The sequence below is a fragment of the Orcinus orca genome, chromosome 12, assembly GCF_937001465.1.
Source record: "Orcinus orca chromosome 12, mOrcOrc1.1, whole genome shotgun sequence".
NCBI classification, from domain to species: domain Eukaryota; kingdom Metazoa; phylum Chordata; class Mammalia; order Artiodactyla; family Delphinidae; genus Orcinus; species Orcinus orca.
Genome location: NC_064570.1, coordinates 65621688 through 65638582, shown reverse-complemented (window position 1 = coordinate 65638582; position 16895 = coordinate 65621688). Strand labels below are relative to the sequence as shown.

General features: G+C 40.4%; 1 protein-coding gene across 2 annotated transcripts in view; it reads right to left on the bottom strand.

The window, feature by feature from the left end:
• Positions 1–13294: 13294 nt before the first annotated feature.
• Positions 13295–16895, bottom strand: part of MAP3K7 (mitogen-activated protein kinase kinase kinase 7) — a 68338-nt gene continuing 64737 nt past the window's right edge. For both annotated transcript variants that reach the window (XM_004264808.3, XM_004264809.4), the window contains one exon: positions 13295–16509. In XM_004264808.3, coding sequence (XP_004264856.1) covers positions 16329–16509 — 181 coding nt within the window. In that variant the 3' untranslated portion in view covers positions 13295–16328. The remainder of the gene's footprint in view (positions 16510–16895) is intronic.

Sequence of the window (16895 nt, the reverse complement as noted above, 5' to 3'; positions counted from 1 at the left end):
GGAGCCTGTCTCTCTTTAAAGAGACTGTTTGTTTCCATGGTAACTTGCCTTCTTCATCTTCAGAGGTGTAAACTGGGAAATTCTATTAAAGGCTTTATCCAGGCAGTTGCTTTTGAAATGGTGTCTGATATTAGCTGTTTGCTTCATTCACCTTTGCTGCCCAGTAATCTTTTGAATTTGGTGATTCTAGCAAATGGAGGAAGTAAAATGAAACAATATGAAGCTGATTATAATCGGTCTGACTGGCCCCGCTGTGCACACTCGTCAGGTACTGTCATGGGCTGTCTTATGGAGCACCCTGGGAGTCTGTGATTTTTGTGGCCCAGGCCCACCTCTGCACTGGTCTCTGGCAGCGGAGACCAGCATGCAAGCAGATCTGCGTGGAGAGGCCGGTGAGGTCAGCTGGAGAAGAGAGAGAAACTAGCTCTGTTGTCAAAAATGACTTTGATTGTTAATGGATTTCAAGTCTTATCTCTGAGATTCTGCTATGTGCACGTGGAGTTCATTATACCCCTGCTGTGAAAGCAACTGTAGTTCAAACAGGTGCAAATAAAGCAAGTAACCAAATTACCCGAGGCTGATGATTTAAGATTTTCCAGAACTTATACTTGTAAAGCTTCATGTATTGACTGGGAATAGAAGGTGTTGGGGGTTTTATTGACCAGTGTGATTGACAGGCATGAAATCTATGTGGTTTTTAATCTCTGGATACTCAAATAAGTGACATTTAAATCAGTTTATAAACATAGAAAATACCTTGAAAGCTCTTTTCCTACTCAGGAAATTCAGCTATTTTATTCCTTTTGAAAGCAACTTCATTTGATTAGAGCAAAAAATAACATTCTATTGGTTTTCCTGTTTTTTGTTTTTTTAAAGCTAATTGCTGATTAATAGCTTACCTCCAACTTTTGAACACATTTGCTAGATAAAATATTAATATTTAAAAATATTTAGATTGGGATGATGAAAAAGTTTTGGAGATGGATAGTGGTGAGGTTGTATAATACTGTGAATGGACTTAATGCTACTGAACTGTACACTTAAAAATGGTTACAATGGTAAACTTTATGTATGTTTTACCACAATGAAAATAATATTTAAAATTTTCCAATTGGAAAATATGAAAGTTTCTGCAGTTGCTAAAGAAAAGCCCATTAAGCAAAACATAATTATATGGGAGTCTCAGGTTCCTAGCTTCCCCACACACACTTTTTTGAAGTATAATTTAAAAATTAGGGACTTCCCTGGTGGTGCAGTGATTGAGAGTCCGCCTGCCGATGCAGGTGACACGGGTTTGTGCCCCAGTCCGGGAAGATCCCACATGCCGTGGAGCGGCTGGGCCCGTGAGCCATGGCGGCTGAGCCTGCGTGTCTGGAGCCTGTGCTCCGTAACAGGAGAGGCCACAACAGTGAGAGGCCCGTGTACCGAAAAAAAAAAAAATTAAAATCATATAAAAGTTGTAAGGTATACAACTTGATGTTCTGCTATATGTATATATTGTGAAAAGATCATTACAATAAAGCCAGTTAACATATTCATCTCCTTGCACAGTTACTATTTTCTTTCTCTCCTTCACTATTTTTTTTTTTGTGGTGAGAACCCTTAAGATCTACCCTCTTAGTGAATTTCAAGTATGAAATACAATATTATTTTTAGTCACCATGCTATACATTACGTCCCCATAACTTAAACATCTTACACCTGAAAGTTTGTATCCTTTGACCAACATCTCCCCATTCCCCTCCCAGCCCACCCCAAGGCCCTGGCAACCACCATCCTACTCTCTGCTCCTATGAGTTTGACTATTTTAGATCCCATATATAAGAAAATATTTGTATTGTAGTATTTGTCTGTGTCTCACTTATTTTGCTTAGCATAATGTCCTTCGGGTTCATCCATGTTGTTGCAATTGGCAGAATTTCCTTCTTTATTCAAGGCTGAATAATATTCCATCTCTCTCTCACACACACACACACACACACACACACACACACACACACACACATTTATCCATTCATCTATGGGTGGACACTTAGGGTGATTCCATGTTTTGAGTCCTGTGAATAATGCTGCCATGAACATGGGTGTGCAAATATCTTTTTGAGATTCAGGCTGCTAGCTTTCTGTGAAGCTTTCCTTTATCTTTAAACTTAGATTCCTGAGAAAATCCCAAATTTCACTCTCTTTCATCATATTCAGTTTTGAGTCATTTTGAATGTTTTTCTTTTCCCACAAGAGATAATAAAAGTACTATGTTTGGTAGCCCTTATCTCTAGAGACACTGTTTTCTTCGTTCCCAATTCTTGCCCTGGAGGAATTTGCTGTCTCACAAGGGTCATCAAAGAACACAAACCATCCCAGAGTTGTAAGGGATCTCTGAGGTCAATGCGTCTGTGGTCCTACCAGGGCAGGCTTCCCTCTCCTGTGTCTTGGGCAGGTGGACATTCAATGTTGGCTTGATTACTTCCAGTGATGAGTGACTCTCGACCTCACAGGCTGCCCATTCCACCCTTGTCAGTCTCACTACACATTCAGTCAACAGTGTGTCCTCACCCTGTGGTGGGTACTGGGAATACCAAAGGGAACAACATGGATGTGGCCCTGCTCTCACAGAGCTTACATTAGAGCATTGTTCTGTCTTTTAGGCTGAAATCTTGTCCCCTTACCTTGGACCCATTTGTTCTGATTACGTCTGCAGCGTCCTAAAGAGTGCACGGCATCATTTAGTGAGTGATTGCCATCGGCAGCCTAGAGGAGGTGAGGATTTGTAGGCATGTGAAGTGTCTCAGATCTTAATGAAGTGAGTTAAGCCAGGGGCAGTCACAATACAATCTTACTCTTGCTGCTTCCTGGGAATGGACTGCAGGGGAACGGGAGCGGAGGAGGGATGCAGGAAGGATGCAACCACAGCAGCTCAAGTGAGGGATGACAGTGACTTGGACTAAGGCTCCCTGGGGCTGTCAATTTGGTCCACATCCCTCCAGGGACACACGGGCGCATCATGACCTGGTCACTTCCTGGTTCCTCAGGCTCGCCTCTCACCCTGCCTCTGCTCCAGCCATAAGGAAGGGCCCTCAGTACTTCTGAGTCCAAAAGGTACCACAATCTCTTCCGCTTCAGGCCTTTGAACATCTTACTCCTACTTCTGGACCATTTCTGTTATATTTGCCTGGCAACCATCAGCATTCAGCTAAGGCATCACTTCTTCCCAGATGCTGTCCAGTTCCCAGGTTACCCACAGGGCCCCCCTTTGGAGCTCCCTCTAGCACCCTGACCTCATACCATGATGGCTCACATCACAATAGGTGGTCCTTGCCCGTTGTACCACTTTTTTTCCCATTAACTTGTGATCCCCTTGAGGCAGGCACGCCTTTGTCCTGGTGTCCCCAGTGCCATGCCTGGGGGTGGATGCAGGAATGCTCTCAAGAGCCACGAGTCAGGACTCTAGGTGGCTCTCCTCGAGCTTTCCCTAGAGTTCTCAGTTAACATTTCTCTTTTTCCTGAAGACGTTCATTCCCACCCGCCCACAGATACTGTCCCTTGTCTTCACTTTTCAGAATCTCCATCCTTATCAAATACTAATCACATTTCAGTGCTCCAGACTTCTCGATGGTGAACAAGCCTCTCACCATTGCTTTTGTTCAGAAAGAGCACAAAATGGAAAATGTTGACATACTTTTCTAGGATAGTTTCCTTCTTCTTTTTTTTTTGCGGTACGCGGGCCTCTCACTGCTGTGGCCTCTCCCGTTGCGGAGTACAGGCTCCGGACGTGCAGGCTCAGCGGCCATGGCTCACGGGCCCAGCCGCTCCGCGGCATGTGGGATCTTCCCGGACCGGGGCACGAACCCGTGTCCCCTGCATCGGCAGGCGGACTCTCAACCACTGCGCCACCAGGGAAGCCCTCCTTCCTTTTTAAATAACATTTCTAGTTCTTTAATCAGAAATTATCAGTTTAGAACTGATTTTAATAACGACATCATAGTTCTAATGGGCATCTAATGCTCACATTGCAAGTGCTTGTCTAGTTTTTACTCTCTTGAGGATCTGATTTTTAAAATATATTCATTTCATTGTTACTCGGGACCTTATATCTTTTTTCAAAACATTGGCCTTTGTCTCCCTGAGTGATGTTCAGACTTCAGCATTATGTTAAGAGCCCAAGCCGCCTGCCACTGAACCCCACCTTGGCCACGCCCTAGCTGGGTCACCTCAGGCAAAAGATTCCACCTCTCCGGGCCTTCTGTCCTCCTCGGGTGTGAACTGGGGATAACAGTGCCTACCTCAGAAAGTTCGTGAACACTGAGCAGGTTACTACTGTAACACACTCAGGACAGTGGCTGGCATTTGCAGTGGCAACAAATACCTTCCGAAGAAGGGGAAAGAACAGGAGGAGCTGTGTGTGCTGGGGCAGCCGGGACCTCCCCTCCGCACAGGGCCACGGGCAGAATAAGGACAGGCCAGCCGACGTCCGACACAGGAAAACGGTGCTCCACATGGGGAGTGGGCTCTGGCAACACACCTGAGAGCGGAACTTATCTTTCTGAGCCACAGTAGCTTCAGGAACTCTGATCTGATTGTCCTGGTGCTTTCCCATTGATCGAACAGATAAAAATAGTTTCTTGAAGGCCTAGGCTGTTTTGAAAATATCATCACCCACTGAATAAAAAAAGAACATTCCCTGACATTATAGCTTTAACTTAATTTTCATAGCAGTTAAAAACTTAACTTAAAAGTTAATTAAAAACAATTGCTATGAAAAAGCTAAAATTTGGGACAGTCTGGGACAGTATCAGGAATACTTAGAAATGGAAAATACTTCTTGTGGATGATTTTTTCTTCAGCTAAGAAAAACTGACATGATTGAGCCATTGCTACTTTTTGCCTCTATTAACTTTCTAATTAACCTTTATTGGTATTTATATTGGTATTTTTATATACTTTATATACATTGGTATAATATATTATAAAGCGCATTTATGCCCTGCTTGCCTCAAAATGTAGAAGCAGTCCATAATCTCACTATAGTGGGTAATAGGATGAGGGACTAAATGTAGACTAGCAACCATATCAGGGATGCAGATGGCTCAGACACCACCATCTACTCGACACCTGTGATTCTACTCAGGGGGCAGGACATGGGGCTAGACACCTTGTTGGGGTTTGGGAGAGGAAAGGTCAGCAAATTCAGCTGAAGGTCAGGAAGGCAGTTCAGCCAGGCAGGTGGAGCCTGGTGTACAGAGAGCAGGGTGCCCAATAGAAGGTAAGGCAAGTAGCTGACCTTGGAAAGTTCCAGCAAGAGGTGACAGGGTGTCATGAGCTCCAGAACAGGGCATCTGGGAACAGACCACATTTGGATGTCAGATAAGCAGGAACCGGTCAGCCCAAGAAGCTTGGGTCAGCTGCTAACAGGGTCCAGATTCCACGGTGTGAGTTGGTGGGATTAGCGTCTGCAATGGCCAAGATCAAGGCAGGAATCCAGTGCTAAGGGGAAGCTGTCCTCCTACTAGGGCACAAGCTCAGAGCCCTATAAGCAGTAAGGGGGCCCTGATGTTGAGTCCCTGAATGGCCCACACTCCCCATCTGTGGACAGGACTGAGCCGAGCCACATGGAGGAGCATGGCTGAACGTGGTGGTACGAAAAGCTATGTAGGCATCGTTTAGGCAAGCTTTCAACTGCAAGCGGCTGAAAATTCGAGCTGCTGTGGCTTATTGCATGGGGACATTTATTGCTTCTGTCTGGAGAGTGTGCTCTCAGGGTTGGTGGGGCAACCCATCAAGGTCATTCCCATCCTCAGCTCCATCATCCTGACATGTGGGCTCTCTGTCACCACTGTCATATGACAGTGTCTATGTATTAGGTCCTCACACTGGGTCCTATGCAGGAAGGAGACATGGGAGCAAAAGGCTTCTTTCTTCCAAGCCTCTGCTGTCTGGAAAGAGAAGGCCTTTTCAGAAGCCTCTTAGCAGTCTTCCCTTCAACTGCCCATTGGCCTTATATAGGTCACTCAGCCACTCCAAGCAGTAACAAGAGCTTGAAATGCAAATCTTATGTTTCCCGCTTCTATAGAAGGAAGCAGGCAAGGGAGAAGCATGGTGGAGACAGTGGTTGCTGGAAATCTTTTTTACATAATTTTTTTTACATAAATCTTTTCCCCCCCTTTCCCCTTAATTTGAGCAGCACCCTAGAAAACCTTTCCCTCTTCCTTGTCAGAAGTACCTTAATTGCTTTGGCTCCTTTAGGAAAAAATGGTATGGATGTTCTCATAGGTTTACAGCTCACTCCTCTCTCTGAGACTGGCCAATCCTGGCTCTTCAGGGTCAGATGTTTTGTGTATGAGCCCCCAGAATGCGTGGCCCACGGTGAGGTGGGGTACCAACGTCTGGACAAGGGGCAGCCCGAGAGAATACTACCTTACACTCTCTGTCTTTGAAAACTGCCAAGCCTTCCTAGGCCAAGGAGAGTCAATTTCAGGCAGTTGAGTTCTTAGGCCTCCTCCCTCCCTTTATCCCAATCCACGTCCTTAGACAGAAAAAGCCCAAGGATATAATGAAAAAAGTACGTAACATAAGGCAGGAAGAATTTCCTTACACGCTAAGAGTGGGGACCCTTGAATGCTGAAAAGATTAGTTCTTCTAGCTTAAAATGGTCCAGAAAACAGTTGAGCAAGAGGGACATTTTAGGGTCCTTTGATCTGGAGGTACCCGGTCTTCTGGGGATGCAGAGATTATAGAACAGGGTGCACCCTGGGGAGAAATATATGGGTCACTGGGCGCTTTCAAACACATAATGGATCAAAAAGTTTACCTCGCTGTGTTCTTTCTTTCTGAAGGTGTTGGATGATATACTTCAGCAAAATGAGGGAGTAAATCATGAAACAGACAGACATGAAGTCCAGGAAACAGGGATCCAGCCCAAGAAAGCAGCGAAGGGGGTGCTCACAGGATGACAGCTCAGCACTGGCCTGGAAAGCACCACGCCTCTGTAGCAGCTGGAGGAGCTGAACTGCGCAGGGAGAATGCTGGCTCCACAGGGGAACCGGATCTGCAACTGTGTTAGAGAATATGAAAAATTATTGATGGGTGTGGGTGATACATCTGTTTGAAGCATTTATTTGAAAAGGTGATAAATCTATAGGCAAATGAAAAAAGTACTAGGAGAAACATGTTTTTTAGAGACAGGCAATATAAGTACAGTCATACTTTACTTGGCTCAGCAGTGAACACTAGTTACATAGTCATGATAATGTAATTTTGGCTGATTTAATCCAAAATTGTGATCTGCTGTGTTGGGATAAAAGAGTAGGGGAAACCGAGAGCTGTGTGTGTAACACAGCTAAATCCTCTGCAACCATAATACAAAGTCAGAATTTTGGTATGCAAATTTGATAAATCAAGAAATAGCAGTTATTATAACATTATTTACAAATATGGGACAAATATTTAGGATGGGTTGAGAGCAGGGGGTGGGGCAGCAGCTGTTCATTTTGTAGAAGATAAATTTGATTTAGGGCTATGTGCACGTTTTACCTTAAAAACTTAAAACTCATCTTTAAAAATGCATTTTAAAAGTCAGGCAAATTGTTGATTTACTTGCTGAGGTGTGTTCTGCTTCTTTGCTCTGAGAATTCCTGCCTCTGACCTATGGCCAGGCCGCTGTGGAGGTGCTCTCCAATCATGACCCTTAATGAGCCCACCCAGCAGGCAGAAGTAGAGGAGGTGTCAGCATTTCACGGTTGGTTTTGCCCTCTTGTTAAGCAGAGCTAAGTTCTGAGGAGTATTTTTTTTTAAGAGTGTTAATTAAGCTCAAATTGGGAGTGAAGGGGGAAGGGTTGGGAGAAGAGATGAAAACCCTGTTCCTGGTTACAGCATCCTTGTCATACATTACTGCTTACATAGCAGTGAGCCGCCCCACTCAGCTACCACGGGGGAAATTACCATATGTAAATACGATACTTGGATTACAAAAGGTCCTTGAATACTCCAAGTGATTAGTGTTCAACTTAATCTTTAGGGATTAGTATTTATGCCAAGTTAATAACTGAAAGGATATTCCGTAAATGACTCATTTAGTCATAGTGTACATTTATGGTTTTACACAAATAATCACTACAATTTATGGTGATTAAAGTATTAAGTTCAATTTCCACTTATGTTTGGAGGCAGCTTTTTCTGTCAGCGTCCCTCAGGTTTAATACAGCAAGACTTAAAATGGGTCACGTGTTGTATCTGGGAATGCTACCGTGCCATTTTACTGAGAGAGACTCTTCGCATTGTGCTGAGCTTGCAAACGCGTCTCTGGAGCAGAGCAGCGGCAATTTGCCCCCAATCCAGGGCTCTCCCTACAGTCCTAGGGGTCTTCCATGGGGAGCTTGACTTTCACTTTTGTTCCCAGAACGTTCACTGATTCCTAAATCCAGGTAACATTTTCTAAAGGACTATGAAGAATTTATGGTAACACTGGTGTTATTGTAAACCAGAGGATTTAGAATCTTTTCTGAAAGAAGGAATCCACAAATAAACATTCAATTCTATTTTCCCCAACATTTTGAATCATTCTTCTCTCATCAACACCTGAGGTATAATGTGACAGAAGATATGAATCAGCCCTAGCAGAGAATGGGGAAGGTAATATTAAATACTGAGATTACAGGCATTTAGAATTGGATTTAGGCCATTCCCGTGTTTACCAGTGATGAAACTTGGGGCCCAGCCTCCCAGTTCTCCCAACAGCAAGGTGGCGTCCAGCCAGGACCAGAGCCAGTCTGCCTCCCAGGTCTTTGCCAGCTCTCACACAGCCAGCTACAACCCTCCCGTTTTCAGGCTCCAAGGCAAAGCTCATTTGATGACTGCGGCGTCTTCCCTGCATCGAGGAGCGATTTGATGAATGCTGATGTAAGACAAAGCAGAAATGTACCTATTACCACTACATCTATAGCTGGCATGCCTACCTTGGAATTACGAATAATACAAACTGGAGACGGTTATGTCAGTAAATAGTCTGACCTTGTCCCAATTACTTCAGCTCTTTTCTTTTTCCTCCTTTTCTTTACACTAAAAAAAAAAAAAAAAATCACTTAAAATATAGATGGCTATTCACCAAGGAAAAGTTAAAGCAGCATATCCATGTGTTCTTGAAGTCAGTTTGTAGAGGACAGTCCTGTGGGATGAAATATCATGTTTTAATGGATAATAAAATGTCTCATTCCTAACAGCCAGCAGAATAAGAGCTCTTGGGACAAAGGTGGTACAGGAAATCTTTAAGTAACAAATATTTAAGTCCCATTTGGCTATTTTTAAGTGTAAAATAAGATCTTTTTTCCCCACAGAGCCAAAGCACTGTGTCTGGGGCACACGTGTCTGTCCCATGTTAGTGGATGTGCCTCATGCTCTTGCATGGAACCGTCTGCTGAGACCTGATCACATCGTCGACCAACCACCTCCACATGTGTCACTGTGACAGGCTCTTATTTAAGGGGAATGGCAGGTTGTTCGGATCCTAAACGAAGTTGCAAGGAACAATGCTTAAACATTTCAGGCAGCAAAAAAACTGGCTTGGGTCCTCCCTTGTTTGGGCAAGGAAGGAAATTAAATGCAGATTTCCTGTACTTTTTGATTTACAGACCTGCCCAAAGACGACCAGCATTCCCCACTTGCCCACGGTTTTGCTTTCTGTGGTTTTAGTTACCAGAAGTCAACCACAGTCCCAAATATTAAATAGGAAATTTCAGAAACGAGCAATTCCTAAGTTTTAAACTTCGAGCCATTCTGAGTAGTGTGATGAAATTTTGTGCTGTCCTGCCGGGGACTTGAGTCACCTATCCTTCCAGTGTACCCTCTGTGACGTTAGTCACTTAATAGCCATTTCCTTTGTAGGACTGACTGCTGCAGTGTCTCAGTACTTGTGCCCAAGTGACCCTTATTTTACTTAACGATGGCCCCAAAGTGCAAGAGTAGCGATGCTGGCAATTCGGATATGCCAAAGAAAAGCCATAAATTGCTTCCTCTAAGTGATTAGGGTGAAAGTTTCTGACTTAATAAGGAAAAAAAAAATCATACGCTAAGGTTGCTAAGATCTATGGTAGGAACAAATCTTCTATCTGTGAAATTATAAAGAAAGAAAAAGAAATTTGTGCTAGCATGATAAGTGCATAGTTAAGATGGAAAAATATTAAATTTATAAAATAAGGTATTTTGAGAGAGAGCCCACGTTCACTTAACTTTTATTACAGTATGTTGTTATAATTGTTCTATGTTATTATTATTGTTAATATCCTACTGTACATAATTTATAAGTTAAATTTTGTGACAGGTATGTATGTATAAGAAAAAAAGGGTTCAGTAGTATCTGCAGTTTCAGGCATCCACTGGGCGTCTTGGAACGCATCCCCTGCGGATAAGGGGGGACTGCTGCACATGATTTCTGTTGATTTTAAGAAAGTCACTTAAGTTAGTATCATGTAGTTTTAACTGTGATAGTTGGCATGGCTAATACTGGAAAAAAACAGACTCATCTGATGCCTTGTAAATGTGAGAATAAGCTGAAGTAGCTTCAAAACTGAGGTATCGCTCTAGTTTTTTCTCTGTTCTTTTGTCATGTATATTTACATGACATTAGATGTATATTTAGTTAAGTATCTTTGTAGGAAACTGATTAAAAGTCAGAAGGGTTCTAGAGTGTCTGACGAAGAAGTATCACCATTTTTCCTTCAACCACAGAAAAAGTTGCACACATTTTCAGGTTTCTTTAGTCTCTAATTTGAATTTAGTAAATGTATCAATCAATGACTAATATCGTCATTCCTGTAATAACTAAAGAAGAGGCAGGTATCCACAAAGAGACACAAGCAATAAGGCTGAAAGGTAATTTCATTTTGTGAATTACTTTTGCTTTTCAGAAGATAAATATTCAGCATTTGCTCAATAATTTCTGGTGCTTTCAAAGCAATTATCCTGCTGCCATATGGCATTTGTAAGATATCACTAACCATTAAATTACAGAATAAAGAATGCATTTCACTACCTGGAAATGTAAAAGTACCATGAAACTCAGATAAAGTTAAATAACCATTTGTTTCTCAGAACAGTTTCACTGAAACAACTGACATGACGGGCAGGTCATTTAAACAGTAGTTTTAAGTTTTAGTGGGACCTTGTGGCAGGGGCCTAAGATACACTGAGAGCAGTGATTAGTCACTGATGGAAAAGGAGTACAGGTCCTGGTGGTAAGCAGTACACACTCTGCCAATGCACTCTTACTTACTACTATGGGCACCACTATACCAGGTAGGACCACTGGTAGAAAACTGAATGAGATACCATGTCAAATACTTTTTAAAGAAGATTGTTTTCATTGGTATTTAAAATATTTTTCTGCGTATTGTTTTGTGGTATAATCAACCTAATCTTTCCTTTTTTTAGCAAGCAAAAAGCAGCTACAACCTAAAAAAAAAAAAGGAGAAAACTTTAAAAAAATTACATTTATGAAGCATATTTGCTGAAAACCACCAAGTACTTATTAATGTTGCCATGTCCATTCACATTTCTAACACCTGAAGCAATACATATACAAATATACTTACTTTAAAAAACAAATGCAAGGGATTTTGTGAGTGAAGTATTAAGGTTCTGTAAGAACATAAAAATAAAGTGATCTTAAATGTTTCAGAAGATGGTAACACTGCACAATCAAGCAGGTCATACTGGACATACCTACAGCCCTCTAAAACCTACATTTGCCCTCAAAAACTGATACTGAAAGGTTTTCAAGCATCACTAAAAATGGTCTAATTAAAAATTCCTGGGACTTCCCTAGCGGTCCCGTGGTTAAAACTTCACCTTCCAATGCAGGGGGTGTGGGTTCGATCCCCGCTCAGGGAGCTAAGACCCTTCATGCCTCGTGGCCAAGAAACCAAGAACATAAAACAGAATCAATATTATAACAAATTCAATGAAGACTTTAAAAATGGTCCACATCAAAAAATTCTTAAAAAAAAATCCTCTCAAAGGAGTTAACTCTTCGAGAGGAGAAAAAAGCTTAAAAAAAGTACATATTGTATCATTTATGTAAAATTCTAGAAAATGAGAACTATTTTATACAGTTAGGGAACAGACCAGTGTCTGGCGCTTGGAGTGAAGGGAGGGATAGACAGCAAGAGATGAGAGAACTTCTGGAGGTGATGGAGATGATCAGGATGTTGGCTGCTGCGTGGTTTTTTTTTTTACAAGTGTATATACAATATGTCTAACTCAATAAATTGCACGCTTTAGATGAATGCAGTTTACCGTATAAAAATTACACCCCAATTATTCTTTAATAAGACCCCCACACCCACAAAAGGGGCAAAAAACAAACCAAAAACAAACCAAAAACAAAAAAACCTGGGCTAAGTCTCACTTTCCTATAGAGTGGAGAACGAGTCTAAAGACCAAGCCTCACAGCCCCACGACCTGTATTTCCATTTGCAGCGCATCCTTCAGGTGTGTGGGTGCAGGGTGGGGCGGAAGACTGGAGATAATCCCACCCATCCAATAAGTGAGTGAAAGAGCTGAAGCACCTTGGGACTTAATGAGCATTTTAAGTTACAGCACAGCCAAGTGGCTTAAAACACAGACTTGGCTTTAAAAGACAAATATGGGTCTCAATGTTGGGTTTAAAAGTGGTCACAAAGTCCCTGTGCTTGCAAGTTTAAAGTTACCTCACGTTCCCCTTCCTTTGTTTGCCATTCCATTTTCCTTCATGTGGGCTGATAGTGGCTGCTGAGTCTCCAGGCATGTAATTCTGCTGAAACCAGATGATGATAGAAAAGCAGACTCAGGCACAAGTCTTAACCTTCAGAAGCCTATTTTCCCACCTGTGAAATGGGAACACCATTTAACTACCATGTGACTGAAATGGACATGTCACTTGGCATTAGCCACAGCAGCTTGGCTTATCACAGGTGCCCAATAAATATTTGTTGAGGAATGAGTGAATAAGCAGGTATATTTACTAAAGTGAAGGCAGAGTTTATAAGAATGTGTGTGTGCACAGATGTGTAGGTTAGAGGGCTAGTAGGTTGATAAAGAAATGAAATACTTAATGTAATTTAGATAGACTACAAGAAATCAGGTTTCTAATGAGCAGAAGTGTAGTGATGTACACCGTGTTATACTTCATACAAATCAGGATTCATTGAAACTGTGAAGAGAATCCATTTAACCAAAAATTAGAATTGGGGGAAATGATGTATTAACTGGCCAATCACCCAGCCTCTCAAAAATCATGATTATGTTACAACAGCATTGAGTATTAGGATTACTGACTTTTCAGTTTTTATTCGATTTTGTGTAACGTAAACATGCTGCTCGAGTAGAACACCTCACAGCTCACTTGCTGATATAAATCATTCACCATTTTTATGACCAAGTTTAGAGTAACAATCTGAATTTTATTACAAACAAAAATAAATCTAAAAAGCTTCCTTCAATTATACAGTATGCACAAGGATTTCTGCATCACATCATTTTACATAAAATGTTCTGAATGACAGAAGTAGAACTTCCTACCATTTGAAGAAAGGAGCTGACCACTGAAAACCACACACACTTACATAAAGAAACAAAAGTTTCACAGGGAAGGCCTGTGATCTGGCTACAGGCAGGAGCTGAAACTAGGAACATAAAAGAAACTTGCAGAAAAAAAAAAGACATTTGATGCTCTAAAATACTTCACCAAAAATAGTCAAACATTTGTAAACAGCTTCTAAACAGACCTCTTCAATATGCTATGTTGCTATAAGGTAAATATTCTTAACTGATTTTTATTTGACTCAAAAAAGCTATTTTTACTGCTGAGGAGTAGTTCCCTGTAAGTTAGATAAAAGCTTTGTTTTCCTTCCCTGGAGGTAAAAATAAAATGTACTTAGGGCTTATTCAAGGATTGTTTGTGAATTTTTCAGACTGGGGCCTCTTAGATACTTGTTTATCTGTTTGCTATTTCCACCCCAAAAAACGAGGGTTAGAATAAACGGTAAGACCGGAATTAATAACAAATTTGGCTGCTTGTTAACACCTCTGTTTGAAGGGCTGATGGGTGAGAACACTGATGAAACTGGCTGTGGATTTTAATCATCCCTGCTATGCTTTTCTCCCATCATCAAGGATAATAAGGACTTGAAAAATATGAGCTTGGCAAGTACTTAAAAACCAAGTAAGGCTGAATTACACTCAGTGTACAGGACCGCTACAGTACTGAAAATCCCCAGGAACATACTGTAAACAAACGAGCAAGCGTTCAACAGCCTTTTTTGCATTTGGCATCATGCCTTAAAACTACTATTTTCTTCCATTTACTTATTTGGGATATTTTAATGAAGTGATTGCATGTAGTAATAACAATAATAAACTTTCCCTTTAAGTGTGTAGTGTATAGCAAAAACACATTCGTGACTAGAAATAAAATCTGAAATCTAAAATGCTAAATCCTAATGGAAAAGTTCAGCCTTAGCATCCACGCTTGGCTACCTCATGCTCTGGGATAATTAGAAAAGTCTCTAAACACTGACTAGGTCCCTTTTGGTGGAGTGATAGATGTACAGACAAGCAGCAATACTATGGGAGAGTGAAGCTTTTCCTTAGAGTTATTTTCTGTGCCAATTTTATTTTACTATTAATACATTAAGCCTAATATCACTTTCAGCTAGGTAATTAAATTACTTGGGAATGAAAACCTCCTTTTATTTAAATGAAGTGATGGTCGATATTTATTTACCAAAAACTTCTTAATAATAGATTCTGAAGAAGCTAAAAATGACACAGTTTAGTACAAACTGTCCTTTACCTTTATTGCTTGTATACATAAGGAATACATTATAAAACTCAGTGGGAAGAAGAAAAAATAATGGAAGAAAAAGTTACCTGCTTTAGTATTTTTAAGAATAGTTTTGATAAATTCTTAGATCAGCTTGCTTATCTGAAATAGAGCAAAACTACAATACAATCACAATATAAGTCTAATAATCACAGCAATTATGCTTTCATTTTAAATTTTCTCTTCATAAAACATTAATGCTATAAAAATGAGGTCGATGACATCCCTACTTAAAAGACACCTTGTACTGGTATCAAAATGTAATTAATTTTAATACCAACTGAAAAAATAGAGCTTATATAGTTTATTATTTCAATGAAGTTTTATTATTACTTTTATTTTCAAACTTGGTAGCAAAGTTACTGTTAACAATATAAATTTTCTATTTATAAGTGAAATTCCTTTAAAAGTGTTGAAAGGCAGCAGGCATCCTAGGGTGGGCTTGCAAGGAAAATCAATCATTCCAGTAACGATAATAGGATACTTGATGAATTTAGATTTACTCCTTTAACTTCCTCATTAACTTGTCCTGATTTGCCAGGTTTTTTGCTCATTTGGTATTGTAAAAGAAATCTAGGCCCAAGCCTTTTGGCTGGAGCAATTATTTCCATTTTCCATGATTTCTCTTCAGTTTTTCAAATATACAGTAGAGCAATCCAATAATCATTGCAGGAAGGAATGATCATTTAAGCTGGATCATGTTCATTTACCTTTTAATTTCATTTGAGGGATATTAATATTAGAGTCATAAAAGCTTTACAGTTTCAGCACACATACACGCAATCACAGAATTAAAAATCTTTATACCTTTAAAAAAAAAGGGTTCCATTTTGTTCAATGTATCATAGACAAAGTTTAGTCTAATGAAATATGCTTTTATTAAATACAGCAGCCGCCACTTACCTTTAAATATTTCATGGATAAAGTTCAGTACTGATCCAAGGATGCTGGCATCAAAGCCCTCACTCTCAACTATCCCTAAAGGTTCTGTATTTCTATAATGTAAAACCAATTATTCTAGATTTATAATACCCTGTCTTTATCTTGGTATATACCATCTTTTGGAAAAAAATTATTGGTTTTTTGAGATGAGATACAAGAACAAAATCATTCTTGAGGTTCCACCTCGAAAAAAAGACGATGATTGCTCATAGCAGCTAGTTTGATACCCCTTTTGTTAGGCTAGCCTTCACACAACGAGCATGCATATACAGCCACGGTTTACTGCATCTGTTTTGAAGTTGAGAACTGCTGCTTATTCAAGTACAGATGCCCCCATGTTATATGAGGAGACAGTTGAATTGCATGTCCACCATGAGAAAAGGAAAATAAACGATGAAACAAATGCAGCAAATATAGGCAGCTGGCATTCAGTACACGCCAAAAAGCTAACACTCATGAATTGTCATTATAAGGGTTTTTCTTTCCTTTAAAAAAAAGTCTTTCTTTGCATATTTTAAAATTTAACGGTCCCAGAGAATCATGAAGTGCCTTGTCGTTTTTGCTGCTGACTCCTGATGACCTCTAGTTGTTTTTTGCACTGCTGATAGTAAGTAGAAAGGCTTTTGTTTTCATCTAAAAGCTTTTTATGTTCCTGTACCAGACGAGATGTATTTTGCTGGTCCTTTTCATCCTGGTCCAGTTCTGCAACTAGTTCTTGCCTAAAAACAAATACCACATATTACACAGGATGGAAATATTCATACCTTAACAGCTAATGATGGAAGCTCAATTAATTAGAACTTTTATTCTGGGTCTATCATTATGCATCTTAGGTACATTATTCAAATATAATTATGGGCTGGAATGGAAACTATCATCCGTTCTTCTGGCGTAACCATACAAATACCATAATCCTTTTAATAAGCAACTGTACTTAGATAAGTAGTGAAAACAGATAACATGGCATAATAAAAGTGGCAGAAAATTTCATTTGGTATCCCTTTTGTGTAAGAAGGAAGAGAAAAAGGCTGGGAAGGGCTTTATCTAGCTATCCTTGAAAATAACACTTGAAGTTTTAATCATTCACATTCTACTTTTTTTTTTT